The sequence below is a fragment of the Coregonus lavaretus genome, assembly GCF_964263955.1.
Source record: "Coregonus lavaretus genome assembly, chromosome: 12".
Lineage (NCBI taxonomy): Eukaryota > Metazoa > Chordata > Actinopteri > Salmoniformes > Salmonidae > Coregonus > Coregonus lavaretus.
This window is the reverse complement of record NC_139999.1, coordinates 15,527,817-15,546,602: the sequence shown is the minus strand read 5'-3', so window position 1 is coordinate 15,546,602 and position 18,786 is coordinate 15,527,817. Positions and strand designations below refer to the sequence as shown.

General features: G+C 45.7%; 1 protein-coding gene across 1 annotated transcript in view; it reads left to right on the top strand.

The window, feature by feature from the left end:
* Positions 1 to 18,786, top strand: part of LOC311139011 (contactin-4-like) — a 217,979-nt gene that overhangs the window by 149,084 nt on the left and 50,109 nt on the right. The window contains exons 9-10 of the mRNA XM_084173839.1: positions 12,168 to 12,307; positions 17,811 to 17,940. Coding sequence (XP_084029965.1) covers positions 12,168 to 12,307; positions 17,811 to 17,940 — 270 coding nt within the window. The remainder of the gene's footprint in view (positions 1 to 12,167; positions 12,308 to 17,810; positions 17,941 to 18,786) is intronic.

The following is an 18,786-nucleotide window of genomic DNA, read 5'->3' as shown; positions in this document are numbered from 1 at the left end:
CCATGCTCTACCAACTGAGCTACACGGGGCCGTCAGTATTCAGCTGATATCCTCTACTTAATTATGTAGGTCTTTAACTTATTCCCTGCGGCTGAATATTTCTGTTTTGGATTCGCTGTCATTATTTGTGAACCTTTCTCTTGGTTATTGATGTAAAATCGTCAAAACATCACTGTCTATTCAGGATGTTTCAAGCTGAGAAGAAACTGTCTTGATAAAATAGTTTAGCTAAATCCAGCTACTAAAATGCTTTTTGTCCCCCTATTAGGACCAATATTATTGTGGCTATTGGCCCAAGCATTAGACAGGATTTTCACCTCTAATAAAACAGCAGACAGTCTCAAAGCTCTATCAGTGGCACAGTGGAGTCTAGTCTATTTTAGGCCAAGCACATTTGCATTTACTATGGACATTCAAATGAAGGGTCGCGACCTTCCGTTGTTCTCTAGTAGTCATACGATGGCATTCTTCATACAAGACGTCCTTTTATTAAGTAAGTACCTTTAGGCTATCCGTACCACTGAGATGTATCTCTCCCTTCTGGGGTCTTTCTCTGCTGCATGCCTAATGGCCCATTTACAAGAATAGCTTGTCTGGCTCCCTGAATGTTTTATTACACTTGTTGTTTCATTGTTTATATTCCCACAATGTGGATCAGTCACAGATAAGATGCTGGAAAATACTCGAAAGAAACAAGGCCGCCTGGACTAATTATATGAAAGTATGTTCGCTTTATTAGCTGCAATCATATACAGTTTAGCTATATGCATTATAAAACTAAGTTTAAAAAAACACCCAAAAAACTGAGCACAGCAGGTGATAACTAACATACACACTTCTATATAGGCCATCTATTTCCATGTGGGTAAATATTTATGATCTCTTGATTTTCTTCCAAATTCAACTGAAGATCTCTCCTTCAATTGGTTTCCTATCCCTATGCCCTGCCCCCATGGTGCATAAGTCAGGCTCTGTCAGCTGTCAGGAATAACTATTTCTGTGCATTAAACAATTTGGCATTATTTACAACGTGCCTGCCTCAAAGCTCCCTGCACCTCTCAGTAATGGAACCCAGCAGCAGTGTTGCTCTGGCTGTGAGCTACAGGGGATGGTTTGTCCATATTAGCAGCAGGTCTGCCCTATTTTGATGTGCTTTCTCTCTCTCTCTCTCTCTCTCTCTACTCTCTCTCTCTCTCTCTCTCTCTCTCTCTCTCTCTGACAGGTGATACGAATCTGTAATCTTATTTTCAAGTCTGTTTGAATTAAGCCTTTGAGACATTCGTCAGCAGTGTGTGGGAATCAGGGAATGGATAAATGTATCTTGTGTACATCAGTACAACCTGTAGCCACAAAGCTGTGAAAGCCTCAGCTTTCTGCCTAGAAAAGAGATGAAGGCATTATTTGAGAGTTTCTTAGCAGTTAAATGCTAATGCTTTAATTGGGTTCTTCTGGGTTCTGCACGTCTTGTGTTTTCACAAGATGAATGATAATGATCCTTTCATGTCAGTCAAAGCTCCATTCAAATGGATCTCTATTGTCTTACTCTTGATTGGAGAGAGCATTTTGACATGTCAATATTTGCCAGGTATAATGATGACGAGTATTGAATCAAAACACAGGGACTGTCAGAGCGTCAGTGAATGTGGTAGGCGAAGTCAAACGCAGGACACAGAGCTTACTGGAAACGTACTTTACTCGAAAGTAAACAGAGTATAAACAACCTCCACACAGGGAGGAAAACAACCCGCACACGAACTACTGCCGATGACGAATACAATCACACACAACACACAATTAAAGACAGAGGGTTATATAGGGAAGACAATACAACATAATGGGAAACAGGTGTACACAATAAAGACCAAACAAGTCAAACACAGAAACATAGATCGGTAGCAGCTAGTACTCCGGGGACGACAAACGCCGAAGCCTGACCAAGCAAGGAGGAGGGGCAGCCTCAGCTGAACCGTGACAGTACGACCCCGGCCTCGGGGACGGCCAGGAGGACGCGGAGCAGGGCGAGTCGGATGATTCTGATGGAAATCCCTCAACATGGAGGGATCTAGGATGTCCCTCCTAGGGACCCAGCACCGTTCCTCCGGACCGTACCCCTCCCACTCCACGAGATACTGCAGGCCCCCCACCCAACGCCTCGAATCCAAGATGGAACGGACTGAGTACGCCGGAGCCCCCTCGATGTCCAGTGGGGGCGGAGGAACCTCTCGTACCTCAGAGTCCTGGAGTGGACCAGCTACTACCGGCCTGAGGAGAGACACATGGAACGAGGGGTTAATATGGTAATTAATGGGAAGTTGTAACCTATAACAAACCTTGTTCAATCTCCTCAGGACTTTAAATGGCCCAACAAACCGCCGACCCAGCTTCCGGCAGGGCAGGCGAAGGGGAAGGTTTCGGGTCGAGAGCCAGACCCAATCTCCCGGTGCATACACCGGAGCCTCACTGCGGTGGCGATCGGCGCTCGCCTTTTGTCGCCTGATAGCCCGCTGCAGGTGGACATGCGCAGCGTTCCAGGTCTCTTCCGAGTGCCGAAACCACTCATCCACCACAGGAGCTTCGATCTGGCTCTGATGCCAAGGTGCCAGGAACGGCTGATAACCTAACACACACTGAAAAGGCGTACGGTTAGTTGAGGAGTGGCGAAGTGAATTTTGGGCTATCTCTGCCCAGGGGATATATCCCGACCACTCCCCCTGCTGGTCCTGGCAATCGGACCTCAGAAACCTACCCACATCCTGGTTCACTCTCTCCACCTGCCCATTACTCTCGGGGTGAAAACCTGAGGTAAGGCTAATTGAGACACCCAGGCGTTCCATAAACGCCCTCCAGACTCTAGAGGTGAACTGGGGACCCCGATCAGACATATATCCTCAGGTACCCTGTAGTGCCGGAGACGTGTGTAAACAGGGCGTCAGCAGTTTGTAGGGCTGTAGGGAGACCTGGCATAGGAATGAGACGGCAGGCCTTCGAAAACCGATCCACAACGACCAAGATCGCAGTGTTCCCCTGTGAGCGGGGAAGGTCCGTGACAAAGTCCACCGATAGATGAGACCACGGCCGTTGTGGAACGGGAAGGGTTTGTAATTTCCCTCTGGGCAGGTGTCTAGGCGCCTTACACTGGGCGCACACCGAGCAGGAGGAAACATAAACCCTCACGTCCTTAGCTAAAGTGGGCCACCAGTACTTCCCACTAAGGCAGTGCACTGTCCGACCGATACCAGGATGACCATAGGAGGGTGACGTGTGAGCCCAATATATCAATCGATCACGAACCTCGAGCGGCACGTACATCCGACCCTCTGGACACTGGGGGGGAGTAGGATCGGTGCGTAATGCCCGCTCAATGTCCGCATCAACCTCCCACACCACCGGTGCCACCAGACAAGACTCCAGAAGTATGGGAGTGGGCTCAATGGACCTCTCCTCGGTGTCATATAGTCGGGACAGGGCGTCTGCCTTAGCGTTCTGTAATTGGCAAAACCGAAGAACCGCTGCACCTCCTTCACCGTGGTGGGAGTCTGCCAATTGCGCACGGCCGAAACGCGGTCAATCTCCATCTCCACACCTGACGCGGACAAACGGTGTCCCAGGAAGGAGATGGACTCTTGGAAGAACAGACATTTCTCCGCCTTCACATACAGGTCATGCTCCAACAGTCTACCAAGCACCCGCCGAACCAGGGACACATGCTCGGCTCGTGTAGCGGAGTATATTAGAATGTCATCGATATAAACCACTACACCCTGTCCATGCAAGTCCTGGAAAATCTAATCCACAAACGATTGGAAGACTGAAGGAGCATTCATCAAACCGTATGGCATGACGAGGTACTCATAGTGGCCCGAGGTGGTACTAAATGCTGTCTTCCACTCATCTCCCTCCCTAATACGCACCAGGTTGTACGCGCTCTTGACATCCAATTTTGTGAAGAAGCGCGCCCCGTGTAATGACTCCGTCATACTAGCAATCAGAGGGAGTGGATAGCTGTATTTGATTGTGATCTGATTGAGACCACGGTAGTCAATGCACAGGCGTAAACCACCATCCTTCTTCTTCACAAAAAAGAAACTCAATGACGCAGGGGAAGTGGACGGCCGTATGTATCCCTGTCTCAGAGATTCGGTGACATATGTCTCCATAGCCGCCGTCTCCTCCTGAGATAGAGGATACACATGACTTCGGGGAAGCGCAGCGCCTACTTGGAGGTTTATCGCACAATCCCCCTGTCGATGGGGTGGTAATTGAGTAGCCTTCTTTTTACAGAAGGAGAGCGCCAAATCGGCATATTCAGGCGGAATGTGCATGGTGGGAACTTGGTTCGGACTTTCCACCATCGTTGCCCCTACGGAAACACCTACACACCTCCCCAAGCACTGATCAGACCATCCCTCGAGAGCCCTCTGTTGCCATGAAATGTTGGGGTCATGAGAAGTTAACCAGGGAAGCCCCAACACCACGGGAAACACAGGAGAATCAATCAGATACAAACTAATTATCTCCTCATGGCCCTCCTGCGTTTTCAACCTGAGAGGCGCTGTGACCTCCCTAATCAACCTGACCCCAAGGGGCGGCTATCTAGGGCATGGATAGGGAAGGGCACATCAACTGGAACAATAGGAATCCCTAACTTATAGGTAAACTGACGATCTATAAAATTCCCAGCTGCGCCTGAATCGACTAGCGCCTTATACTGGGAATGAGGAGAAACCTCGGGAAACACAACATTAATACACATATGCGCAACAGGGAGCTCTGGGTGAGTTGGGTGCCTACTCACCTGGAATGGCTCATCAGTGCGCTGCCTACCGCCTCGACTCCTGGGAGGCCCTCCCCAGCACCGACCAGCAGTGTGTCCTCTGCGGCCACAGTTGGTGCATGGGACGGCCCTTCTCCTGGTCTCCCTCATACCAGCACCTCCGAGCTCCATAGGGGTCGGCTCGGAAGTGCTGGGGGATAGAATGGACGTGCGCGGGTAGCCAACAGGGTATCCAGGCGAATCGACATGTCCACCAGTTGGTCCAGGCTTAGGTTGGTGTCCCTGCAGGCCAATTCCCGACGCACGTCCTCCCTCAAGCTACATCGGTAGTGGTCGATGAGGGCCCTCTCATTCCATCCCGCGTTGGCAGCCAGAGTCCTAAAGTCCAGTGCGAATTCCTGCGCGCTCCACCTCCCCTGTCTGAGGTGGAATAGACGCTCACCCGCCGCTTTTCCTTCTGGTGGATGATCGAATACCCCCCTAAAGCGGCGGGTGAACTCCGCAGAGTTGACAGTAGCAGCGTCTATTCCCCCCCACTCGGCGTTGGCCCACTCGAGCCCCTTGCCGGACAGACAGGAGATGAGGGCGGACACGCTCTCGTATCCCGAGGGGGCCGGGTGGATGGTTGCCAGGTAGAGTTCGACCTGGAGCAGGAAACCCTGACACCCGGCAGCTGTGCCATCATAAGCCCTCGGGAGCGAGAGCCGAATCCCACTGGACCCCGGAGGTGAAGTGATGGGTATCGATGATGGTGGGGGTGTAATCGGAGGAGGTGTAGGCAGACCTCCTCTCTCCCATCGCTCCATGGTGTTCACTACTGGATCATGGCCGCTTGTTGTTGTACGCGTTCTTCCATTGATCCTGCTGGCACCGCTGCTCCTGCTGACTCCATGTCAGGTGTGTGATTCTGTCAGAGCGTCAGTGAATGCGGTAGGCGAAGTCAAATGCAGGACACAGAGCTTACTGGAAACGTACTTTACTCAAAAGTAACCAGAGTATAAACAACCTCCACACAGGGAGGAAAACAACCCGCACACGAACTGCTGCCGATGACGAATACAATCACACACAACACACAATTAAAGACAGAGGGTTATATAGGGAAGACAATACAACATAATGGGAAACAGGTGTACACAATAAAGACCAAACAAGTCAAACACAGAAACATAGATCGGTAGCAGCTAGTACTCCGGGGACGACGAACGCCGAAGCCTGCCCGAGCAAGGAGGAGGGGCAGCCTTGGCTGAATCCGTGACAGGGTCTAATGATCAGGGATAATTTGCATTCTAAAAGGTAGCCTACTCTGAAGATGAATACAACTAAATATGCATATAGACTGCCACTGATTTCTCTATTTTAATCAACAATTTGCCTCTGCAGTTTATTTAATACTTTCCTACAATAAATAGTATCTCAAGATACTGCACATAAAAACTCAATGTCCTTTTCTCTGATTCCCCTTTCCCCTTTCGCCTATCCCCAATCTCCCCCTTTGATTTAGCTGGTTGATTTGAAACGTTTGGGCTGATTGTGTTCACACCGGGCCTGATGCAGCCAGGGATGGGCTGCATGCTTTCATTTGGTGATCTGTGACTGAGAGTCGATACGTTCACAGTGGGTGAGGGATGGAGTGAGCGGCCTTGACAGGGCTAAAAAACATCAACAACAATGGGGTCCTGGGAGGTGGAGAGGGTGGAGCATGGCCACAAGGATCCTCTGTTAGAATGCACTGGCATGGATGTGATGCTAAATGACTGGTGATAACGGAGTCTCAGAGTACCACTCTCTCTCTGCTATCTCGTATGGGGAACTTCATGTCCAAAACACACAATGGCTACCCTCTTAATACCCAGCAACACACACAGACAATCAGAATACACAAACACACAGACCCACTGACAACACAAACACACAGACCACACAAACCCACAGACCACACAAACACACAGACCACACAGTCCCAGAGACCACAGACAACACAGACCCACAGACCACACAAACACACAGACCCACAGACCACACAAACACACAGACCCACAGAAACACACAGACCCACAGACCACACAAACACACAGACCAACAGACCACACAAACACACCGACCACACAATCACACAGACCCACAGACCACACGAATACACAGACCCACAGACTAAACAAACACACAGACCCACAGACCACACAAATACACAGACCCACATACCACACAAACACACAGACCCACAGACCACACAAAAACACAGACCCACAGACCACACAAACACACAGACCCACAGACTAAACAAACACACAGACCCACAGACCACACAAATACACAGACCCACAGACCACACAAACACACAGACCCACAGACCACACAAACATACAGACCCACAGACCACACAAACACACAAACCCACAGACCACACTAACACACAGACCCACAGACCACACAAACACACAGACCCACAAACCACACAAAGACACAGACCCACAGACCATACAAACACACAGACCCACAAACAACACAAAGACACAGACCCACAGACCACACAAACACACAGACCCACAGACCTGACAAACACACAGACCCACATACCACACAAACACACAGACCCACAGACCACACAAACACACAGACCCACAGACCACACAAACACACAGACCACAAAAAACACAGACCCACAAACACACAGACCCACAGACCCACAGACCACACAAACACACTGACCCACAGACCCACAGACCACACAAACACACAGACCCACAGACCACACAGACCCACAGATCACACATCACACATACCCACAGACCACACAAACACACAGACCCACAGACCCACAGACCACACAAACACACAGACGCACAGATCCACAGACCACACAAACACACAGACCCACAGACCACACAAACACACAGACCCACAGACCACACAAATACACAGACCCACAGACCACACAAACACACAGACCCACAGACCACAAAAACACACAGACCCACAGACCACACAAACCCACAGACCCACAGACCACACAAACACACAGACCCACAGAAACACACAGACCCACAGACCACACAAACACACAGACCAACAGACCACACAAACACACAGACCACACAATCACACAGACCCACAGACCACAATAATACACAGACCCACAGACTAAACAAACACACAGACCCACAGACCACACAAATACATAGACCCACATACCACACAAACACACAGACCCACAGACCACACAAAAACACAGATGCACAGACCACACAAACACACAGACCCACAGACTAAACAAACACACAGACCCACAGACCACACAAATACACAGACCCACAGACCACACAAACAAACAGACCCACAGACCACACAAACACACAGACCCACAGACTACACAAACACACAGACCCACAAACAGCACAAAGACACAGACCCACAGACCACACAAACACACAGACCCACAGACCTGACAAACACACAGACCCACAGACCACACAAACACACAGACCCACAGACCACATAAACACACAGACCCACAGACCACACAAACACACAGACCACAAAAAAAAACAGACCCACAGACCACACAAACACACAGACCCACAGACCACACAAACACACAGACCCACAGACCACACAAACACACAGACCCACAGACCTGACAAACACACAGACCAACAGACCACACAAACACACAGACCCACATACCACACAAACACACAGACCCACAGACCACACAAACACACAGACCCACAGACCACACAAACACACAGACCCACTGACCACACAAACACACAGACCCACTGACCACACAAACACACAGACCCACAGACCCACAGACCACACAAACACACTGACCCACAGACCCACAGACCACACAAACACACAGACCCACAGACCACACAGACCCACAGATCACACATCACACAGACCCACAGACCACACAAACTCACAGACCCACAGACCCACAGACCACACAAACACACAGACGCACAGATCCACAGACCACACAAACACACAGACCCACAGACCACACAAACACACAGACCCACAGACCACACAAATACACAGACCCACAGACCACACAAACACACAGACCCACAGACCACACAAACACACTCTTTTTCTTTTTTTCCTCTCTTCCTTTTTCTTTCTCTCTCTCTTTTCTCTCTCTCACACACACATGCATCACATCAAATACACACAGAAGGGATAGGGATACATTAGCAATTAGTATTGGATTTCTCACTGTTTCATCTTGAAGTTCTTGAAAGCAAGCGGAGCTGAATCAGGAACACAATTAAGTTGGATTTGTATGTACTATTACAGATAAATCACCTCACATGTCAGTCGGGGAGTATGGCATTATTTAGGTTCTGGGTAATGGAAACGTACGGTGTGACAATGACCTGGTGTGATAGAGGATGATAGCATCATCCACAACATGGATAGTTACGATTATAGTAAATCTGGAGTTTTATGTTCCTCATTTTACCCCTCGCTAATTAATTAACCAGTCATGAGTTACTTGGAAGATAGAGTAGGAATCAATGCAGCTCCTGTATAATTACACCATAATTTATTTAAATGGTTTTGGGAGATGTATTTTATGGCACTGTACTGTACACTCCTATAAAAAAGGGTTCCAAAAGGATTTTGTGGAAAAGGTTCTATCTGGAACCAAAAAGGGTTCTACCAAGGGTTCACCTATGGGGACAGCCGAATAACCCTTTTTTCGTTCTAGATAGCACCTTTTTTTTTTCACCCATGGACACACTAGTACATCTGGCTTGTATTAACAAACCTAACACTTGGATAGTCATGTACCATTTACTCCATCTACTGTATTTTTAGGTTGTACATCTGTCCAAGCATAAGGTCAATTTGCAATGCAATGCAAATTGAGTTTATGCTTGGACATAAGTAGAATAACCTAAAAATACAGCAGATGGAGTAAATGGTACATGACTATCCAAGTGTTAGGTTCATTATACAGCTGTAGGATCTTAATTTGATCACTGTTGCAGGAGAACCTGTAGTGTATTTGAGGTTTAAAACGGCTTCTGAAGTTGGTAATTTCCACTTTGAAATTTCAGACTTGAAAAATGTATCAAGACCTTCAAACATGTCCATAATTATAATCCACATAATAATTCACATTTCCAGTTGCTGCAGGATTATTTTCCTGCTGTAGCAAACTGGCTCAAATTAAGATCCTACATCTGTATGGGCTACTGATATAGATAACTCAAATGTATTTTAGCATAGGATCAGTATAATTATATACAGTGCATTAGGAAAGTATTCAGACCCCTTGACTTTTTCCACATTTTGTTATGTTACAGCCTAGTTCTGAAAGGGATTAAATAGTTTTTTCCCCCCTCATCAATCAACACACAATACCCCATAATGACAAAGCAAAAACAGGTTGTTGTTTTTTGGAAATTTATTAAAAATAACAAAAATGGAAATATCACATTTACATAATTATTCAGACCCTTTGCTCAGTACTTTGTTGAAGCACCTTTGGCAGCGATTACAGCCTCGAGTCTTCTTGGGTATGACGCTACAAGCTTGGCACACCTGTATTTGGGGAGTATCTCCCATTGTTCTCTGCAGGTCCTCTCAAACTCTGTCAGGTTGGATGGGGAGCGTCGCTGCACAGCTATTCTCAGGTCTCTCCAGAGATGTTCGATTGGTTTCAAGTCTTGGCTCTGGCTGGGCCACTCAAGGACATTCAGAGACTTGTCCTGAAGCCACTCCTGCGTTGTCTTGGCTGTGTTCTTAGGGTCGTTGTCCTGTTGGAAGGTGAACCTTCGCCCCAGTCTGAGGTCCTGAGCGCTCTGGAGCAGGTTTTCATCAAGGATCTCTCTGTACTTTGCTCCGTTCATCTTTCCCTCGATCCTGACTAGTCTCCCAGTCCCTGCCGCTGAAAAACATCCCCACAGCATGATGCTGCCATCGCCATGCTTCACTGTAGGGATGGTGCCAGGTTTCCCCCAGATGTGACACATGGCATTCAGGCCAAAGAGTTAAATCTTGGTTTCATCAGACCAGAGAATTTTGTTTTGGTCAGAGTCCTTTAGGTGCCTTTTGGCAAACTCCAAGTGGGCTGTCATGTGCCTTTTACTGAGGAGTGGCTTCCGTCTGGCCACTCTACCATAAAGGCCTGATTAGTGGAGTGCTGCAGAGATGGTTGTCCTTCTTGAAGGTTCTCCCATCTCCACAGAGGAACTCTGGAGTTTTGTCACAGTGACCATTGGGTTCTTGGTCACCTCCCTGACCTAGGCCCTTCTCCCCCGATTGCTCAGTTTGGCTGGGCGGCCAGCTCTAGGAAGAGTCTTGGTGGTTCCAAACTTCTTCCATTTAAGAATGATGGAGGACACTGTGTTCTTGGTGACCTTCAATGCTGCAGAAATGTTTTGGTACCCTTCCCTAGATCTGTGCCTCGACACAATCCTGTCTTGCAGCTCTATGGACAATTCCTTGGACATCATGGCTTGGTTTCTGCTCTGACATGCACTGTCAACTGTGGGACCTTATACAGACAGGTGTGTGCCTTTCCAAATCATGTCCAATCAAATCAAATTTCAAATCAAATCAAATATTATTTGTCACATACACAAGTTTAGCAGATATTATTGCGTGTGTAGCTAAATGCTTGTGTTTCTAGCTCCAACAGTGCAGTATATCTAACAATTCACAACAATACACACAACCTAAAAGTAAAATAATGGAATTAAGGAATATAGAAATATTAGAAATATTAGGCCGTTTATAAAGACTAAAATACAGGAGAATAGAATACAGTATATACATATCAGATGAGTAAAGCAAAAATATGTAAACATTATTAGAGTGACCTGTATTAATGGCACCTGTTTGAACTTGTTATCAGTATAAAAGACACATATCCACAACCTCAAACAGTCACACTCCAAACTCCACTATGGCCAAGAACAAAGAGCTGTCAAAGGACACCAGAAACAAAATTGTAGACCTGCACCAGGCTGGGAAGACTGAATCTGCAATAGGTAAGCAGCTTTGTTTGAAGAAATCAACTGTGGGAGCAATTATTAGGAAATGGAAGACATACAAGACCACTGATAATCTCCCTCGATCTGGGGCTCCACGCAAGATCTCACCCCGTGGGGTCAAAATGATCACAAGATTTTCAGGATTTTTTATAGTTGACGTGTACCTATGATGAAAATTACAGGCCTCTCTCGTCTTTTTAAGTGGGAGAACTTGCACAATTGGTGGCTGACTAAATACTTTTTTTCCCCACTGTATGGGGCAGTACATTAAAATACTGTACATTATTTTAGAAATATGAGGAGTAAATGCTACCTGTGAGATATATGAGCTGTATGAGAATGTTCTAATTCACTGCAATGTTGTTTTGACCATGCAGCCCCTCCACATCTGATAGAGAAACCTGAGGATGTGCAGAAGCCCATTGATGACTCTCTGGTGTGGGAATGCAAGGCCACCGGGAAGCCCAAGCCCTCCTATAGGTGGATGAAGAACGGAGAGAACCTGGAGTCACTGGAGGTGAGACCTATATGGAGTAAAGGGTATAGATTGTATAGATACATTAAAGAGATCAATGGAATGCAGACCGTGGGGGATAGAGGAAGAATGCTGGATTGGCGCACATTCAGCAAATCTGATCTAACAAAGTGGATATTCATCAAATCCGTAATGATTGATGTATTGTAACAGGCCCACAATGTGGTTGCTAAAATCCGATGCATAACATTTAGAAGTTGTCACTTTTCAGGTTTAGAAGAAGTGACTGCTAAATGCTAACTCCCGTTCAAATTAGATGGCTAGCGTATAGAAATCAGTGGTGGTAGTCAAAGTCGTTTTTAACTGTAATGCAGCGTATTGGTGACGATGACATGAACATGTATTGGGGTTGACATCTATACAAGCAGGATACTCCGATTTTTACCTCAACATAGTGTGAAATAGACATTTATACAATAGCGTAAATGTAGGCTAATGTTTTGCTGGGGGGCAATGAGGAGATTCAGGAGATTTCCCCTACGGCATCTTTCCCCCACGTGTTTCCATTGCATTTCCATTGTTTTGGTCAAGTTTGATTTATCTCTTTACCTAATGTATAGATGCTCCAAATCTGTGCTGATTCAGGCGGATGTAACGTTACAGAGTGTTCAGATAGAAATCCATCATGCAGAACAGACACCATTCTCATTTCACTAGCACACTCAATGCAGATAGTTTTATGAACTTCAATTGCTGTTATAAACCTTACATTTTACATTTACGTCATTTAGCAGACGCTTTTATCCAGAGCGACTTACAGTTAGTGAGTGCATACATTATTTTTTTATACTTCTTTTCATACCCCAGTGGGAATCGAACCCACAACCCAGACGTTGCAAACACCATGCTCTACCAATTGAGCTACATCCCTGCCGGTCATTCCCTCCCCTACCATAGACGACGCTGGGCCAATTGTGCGCCGCCCCATGGGTCTCCCGGTCACGGCCGGCTACGACAGAGCCTGGATTCGAATCAGGATCTCTAGAGGCACAGCTAGCACTGCGATGCAGTGCCTTAGACCACTGCGCCACTCGGGAGGTTGTGGCTTACAAATGCAGTGTGTACCCACTTGGTTTGTTCAGCCTTCTTTCCCAGTATATGGGTCCATGGTTTACTTGGTAGTAAAAACAAAGAGATCTAAACACAATTTGGCTAGATATCACCTTTATTCCTTTAGAGCATGGCTATAAACTGTTCAGTTCCACAGAACACCACTTATCAAACAGGATTTTGATTATCCTGAAAGTGTCTACTTGGCTCTGGTTTGTTAAGAGACCAAACTGCAAACAATTTTATGCTGGTTTTAGAGCGTCGTAATCTTCTGGAAAAATCTCTCTTCCCAGAGTGCAGTCATTACTCCTGTACCACCAACAGAGAAAAGGGAGGAGAGCCCCTTATAAACACACTAACATCATCCTAAACACATCCTAGATATGCTGTAGCCAGCGCCTTATAAACATACTGACTATTGTGCATCCTAGATCTACTGTAGCTAGCCAGTTATTTGAGCAATAACGCATGAGAACCTGGGGATTATCGTGTGATAGCTCATGATAAGGGCTGTTCTTTCTTAGGCTCAAGGCGGTTCAAGGGCATTATTGCTTTTATAAAATGGTTGTCAGCATGTTAAAAAAAAATATTAACAACATATTTTCATGAAAAACAATAACGACAGTTGTTAGTGATGAGGTTCTGAAGTTGCTAACAAAACAGGCTAGTTGTTAATTCTATTCTCATGTTTTGACCCAGTTGTTCATTTTATTCAATCCATGTAAACAAATTATTGGCATGTAGCTAGCTAGCAGAGGTTCAATGATGACGAGAGACAAGAACTTCAATAAATAATGATTTAATAAATAATTTAGAAATAGGCAACAACCAGCTGATTGTCGAGTCAATAATATAGCTATGGAGGATAGCTAAGCTAACGTTACTTCTCCTTTGCTAGCCAGCCAACTAAAGCTAACACACAATTACATCAAGCAGCTGAAATGACAGCAAAATATTGTAATGACCTAGCTAGATCATAAATGAGCAATTCTCCAGACAGAGGTTTGAGTTTACGAATTCCCGGATTATTAACCAAACTCAACACAGGCTACTGTTTGGCCATAGCCCACGCCAAATAAATCAAGGATACCCGTATAAAACAACTGTGACCACCTCTTGTTAAGACCAGATGAAAGAGAGAGAACAATGGCTAAGCATGGTCTTAAACTAGCGGTGCTAGTTCGCCTTGATCAAAGAAGCTGTCAGTATCGCCACATTCATATACATTGCACGGTGCAGATAGCAAAAAAATAACTGCAACATGTTGCACAGGTCGGATAGGCACACAGCTAGGCTTATATTAACCCCCCCTCTACCAAACCAAATGCAGGCTAGTAGCATGGGGAAATATTGTCTAGATGTATTTTCCAGGGGAGATTAAGTTATACAGTAAATTGACTGGCTGGTCTGTGGGACAGTGGATGCACATTGATAAATCTAATGGAACTGTTCATGGTCATTACCTGTGGAATGCAGGGATTGTGATGCAACAACTCCCAGCTATCAACCAATCAGCATCCAGGATCCAAACAACCCATTTTATAAAAACACATTGACTACCGTGCATCTTATACCTACTGTACTATAGCCACGTGCCTCTCTCAGATTACCCATCATGAGCACAATAATGAGAGCTGAACACTTCCTAGATACTGTACCGCAGGGTTCTTCAATTCCGGTCCTGGAGGGCCGAAACACCTCTGTTTTTCATCCTCTCCTTCTAATCAGGGGCTAATTCAGACCTGGGACACCAGGTGAGTGCAATTAACTACCAGGTAGAAATAAAAAACAGAAGTGTTTCGGCCCTCCAGGACCGGAATTGAAGAACCCTGCGGTACAGTGTAGACTGCAACTGCAAGGTTATTTGTTCAGCTCATAAAAGTACAGTGGTCAGAGTGAAATATCCATTATGGCTTTGTGGAAATATGATTCAATATACCTCAATGGGTGCGAGCCAGGTCCCCTGTGCTACAGTACGTGGCCAGGTTATTTGCTGGAGATTGATGGTGAGCACTCAGGCACAGCTTGGACGAAATAAATAAACAGACTTTATGTAAATGTTCTTCATTATACAAAATGGTCACAAACAAAACAGAGGGTATCGATCATTCCTTCAATGTTATATATGCAGTAGAAATGTGAGACGCAGGCCTGTTTTATTGTTACCAGAGGCGATGCTCCAAACAGCAGCAGCAGGCTCTGTCTCTCTCCTTTCCCCATAAAGCCAGATTAGGGTTGCCTTCAGCTGTGCATAATTAACAATCTGTCTAGTCATTGCATCACATTTTATTAAAAACCTTTACAAGGTCTGCTGGAATGGTTTGTATTGTTTTATCAGTTGGTGAAAGAAAGGATTAGATTAGGTAACACATTTACCCCCATCTGTTTGAGGGATTATTTTACTCAAAGTTGTTTTTATTTCCATACACTCTTAGAAAAAAGGTTTACAAAAGGGTTCTTCGGCTGTCCCCATAGGATAACAATTTTTGGTTCCAGGTAGAACCCTTTTGTGTTCCATGTTCAACCCTCTGTAGAAAGGGTTCTACATGGAACCCAAAAGGATTCTACCTGGAACCAAAGGGGTTCAACCTGCAACTAAAAAGGGTTCTGCAAAGGGTTCTCCTATGGGGACACCCGAAGAACCCTTTAAGGTTCTAGATAGCACCTTTTTTTCTAAAGAGTGTACCATATAATTCTAACACTTCTAGTTCGACTGGACAGATTTGGGGACCATCTGTATCTGATGCCTCTGAGTGTATCTGTGATAAAAGGTGAGACACATCGATGTGTTCATTCTCATGGACTAGGATTTCCTTAATATGGACATAAATGGGTGGATTAGTAATGCACTTGTATAAATAGATTAATCAAGCAGAAGTATTACATTGTTTGAAATGTCACCACCAACCAGTGCAGCTTCATCAATCTGATAACTAAAGGTCAGTCATGGAGGGAGGGCAGGAAAGGGGAAGATATACCATTTCGTGTGATTCATTACAGTAAATCAATAGGGACCTTTTCTGCTTGTCCTGCTCATTTGGACATATGAGCTGACTGCAATGGCTTATGATATTACCTTAATTTTTGCAAATAACTTCCCAAGTTTGGCCCGGCGCTAAAGTGCATGGGTACACAATAGGCTATGAATAGTTATCATGTTAATGCATTTCTCATACCTGCAGAAATGGACGATAATCAAAAACGAGAAATTCAATGCATCTCAAAAACCGCCATAACAGTCATTTGTTTGTGACATTAATCGAAACAAGTGGCTTGTTGTTTATACTGTCCTATTTCAAGTGAAGTAACCTGGTTGTGTTGGCAATGACATTGCCAATCATTTCCATTCAGCGTAAGGCATGCAGATGGTCCCCCAAGGTCCCTGCATGGAAAACTGCTGTTGTAAGAGGAACGTCATGCTTAATTAATAGCAGCCCGTAAACTGAGTGATTTCTACTCACCGACTGATATACGCCACCACCATTCTGCCGCTCCTGCCAGCAGGCACATTCGCCCCTGTGCATCCAACTAGCTATGAGCCACTGAGCATTATGGAAATTCACCACGCAACCTGCTCAAACACGGGATTAGCTACTGATGTTTCAATGAGGACAGCTCCTCTTTTCATATGACAGTACCTTAATCCCTTCAGACTGCCTGGAGTCACGGCTGTGCCAAACCTGAGCCGAGCCGACACCCCTATGGAAATGTGCTCTAATGACATTAAGGGTGAGCCTTTGGAAAACAGAGGAGATGAATGGCAGAATGCAGAATAGAAATGTCACAAAGTGCACTGCCAAAAATCCCTTCCTTAAAAACGGTTATAATGCCGTTCTGGAAATAAATATATATATTCGTACTTAAATTCCTTGAAGATAAAGTAGCTAAGTGTCTGGGTTTGAGTGCATTAAGCCCATCTGGGCTAATAAGCCTGTTTATTTTGATGGACTAGTCACAACAGAGCTATATCTTCTTCACCACTGAGGCAGGAATCTACTATTCAATGGTGGCCCAGTACAGTGTGTGATCTGCGGTGTACATAACAGTGTACAGTACTTAGTATGTATAGGGGATACCTATCAGGAAACCCATTTTCACAATGCAGTATAGCTCTGATGTTAAGATATTCCTATTCCTCACATCCAGTCCTTGTGCTGAAGGGGAAACTGGCCCAGTGGTGAAGCCAGTGATATACATAGGGCATGGTTTTATTTTACTCTCATAAACATGCAGATTGATTATGGTCATTTTCTGGTAGCCTGACTCCTTCCACCCAGCCCTTTCCCTCCTCCATTAGTGATGAAAACCTAGATTCATTGCCACGTCCGTCACTGCCACACTATAATTCACTGGCACATTGGCTGCATGCTTTTATGTAAATGAGCAATCAGAATAAGGTATATCAAAGGGCATGTCTCTGTCTCTCTGTTCATAGGAGCGCATACAAGTTGCCAATGGAGCGTTGTCAATCAGCCAGCTGACGCTGTCCGACATTGGAATGTATCAATGTGTGGCTGGAAACAAACATGGGGAGGTCTACTCCAATGCAGAGCTCAGAGTCATAGGTAAGCAATACAAGGTTGGATGTATGTGGGTGTGCCTGCCTGACTGCCTGCATACATGTATTGTATGTACACTCTTAGAAAAAAGGGATCCAAAGGGGTTCTTCGGCTGTCCCCATAGGAGAACCCTTTGAATAACTCTTTTTGGTTCCAGGTTGAACACTTTTTGGTTCCAGGTAGAACCCTTTTGGGTTCCATGTAGAACCCTCTGTAGAAAGGGTTCTACAAGGGTTCTAGAAAGGGTTCTACATGGAACCCAAAAGGATTTTACCTGGAACCAAAAAGGGTTCTTCAAAGGGTTTTCCTATGGGGACAGCCGAAGGTAGCACCTTTTTTTCTAAGGGTGTAGTACAGTATGCACATGTTTGTTTGTTGTGTGCATGTTTTAGTGTCATTGCTACGTTTATTTTTCCATTCCCTACCACTGTAGTGTGACCTCCAGCGTCTCTGTGATTTCCCCCTAATTAAAAAGCATTCTTTACAAGATGAATGCACTGGACTGCTGTTGATGTATGGCCATGCCACTGTGCTCCCCAGTCCCACCCATATGCCCTGTCAGTCCTGTCAGGGCTGGCCTCCAGCTCTCACTCACCAACCCATCTCCCATCACGCTTGATCATTGTTTTGTCATTGATTGGAATTAGATCCAACACAGCCAAAGTGCTCAGGTGAAATTGAACGTGGAGGAGGTAAAAACATAATTGACAGTCCCTGGCAGAAATGCACTAATTGAAGTGCTTTATAAAAGCACGGGGAGGGATGATCCAGGAGTGAAAAGGAAATTATCATGATAGAACTAATTCGAGCTGAAAAATTAAAGGACATGACATTTTTCCTTTGTTTTTCTTA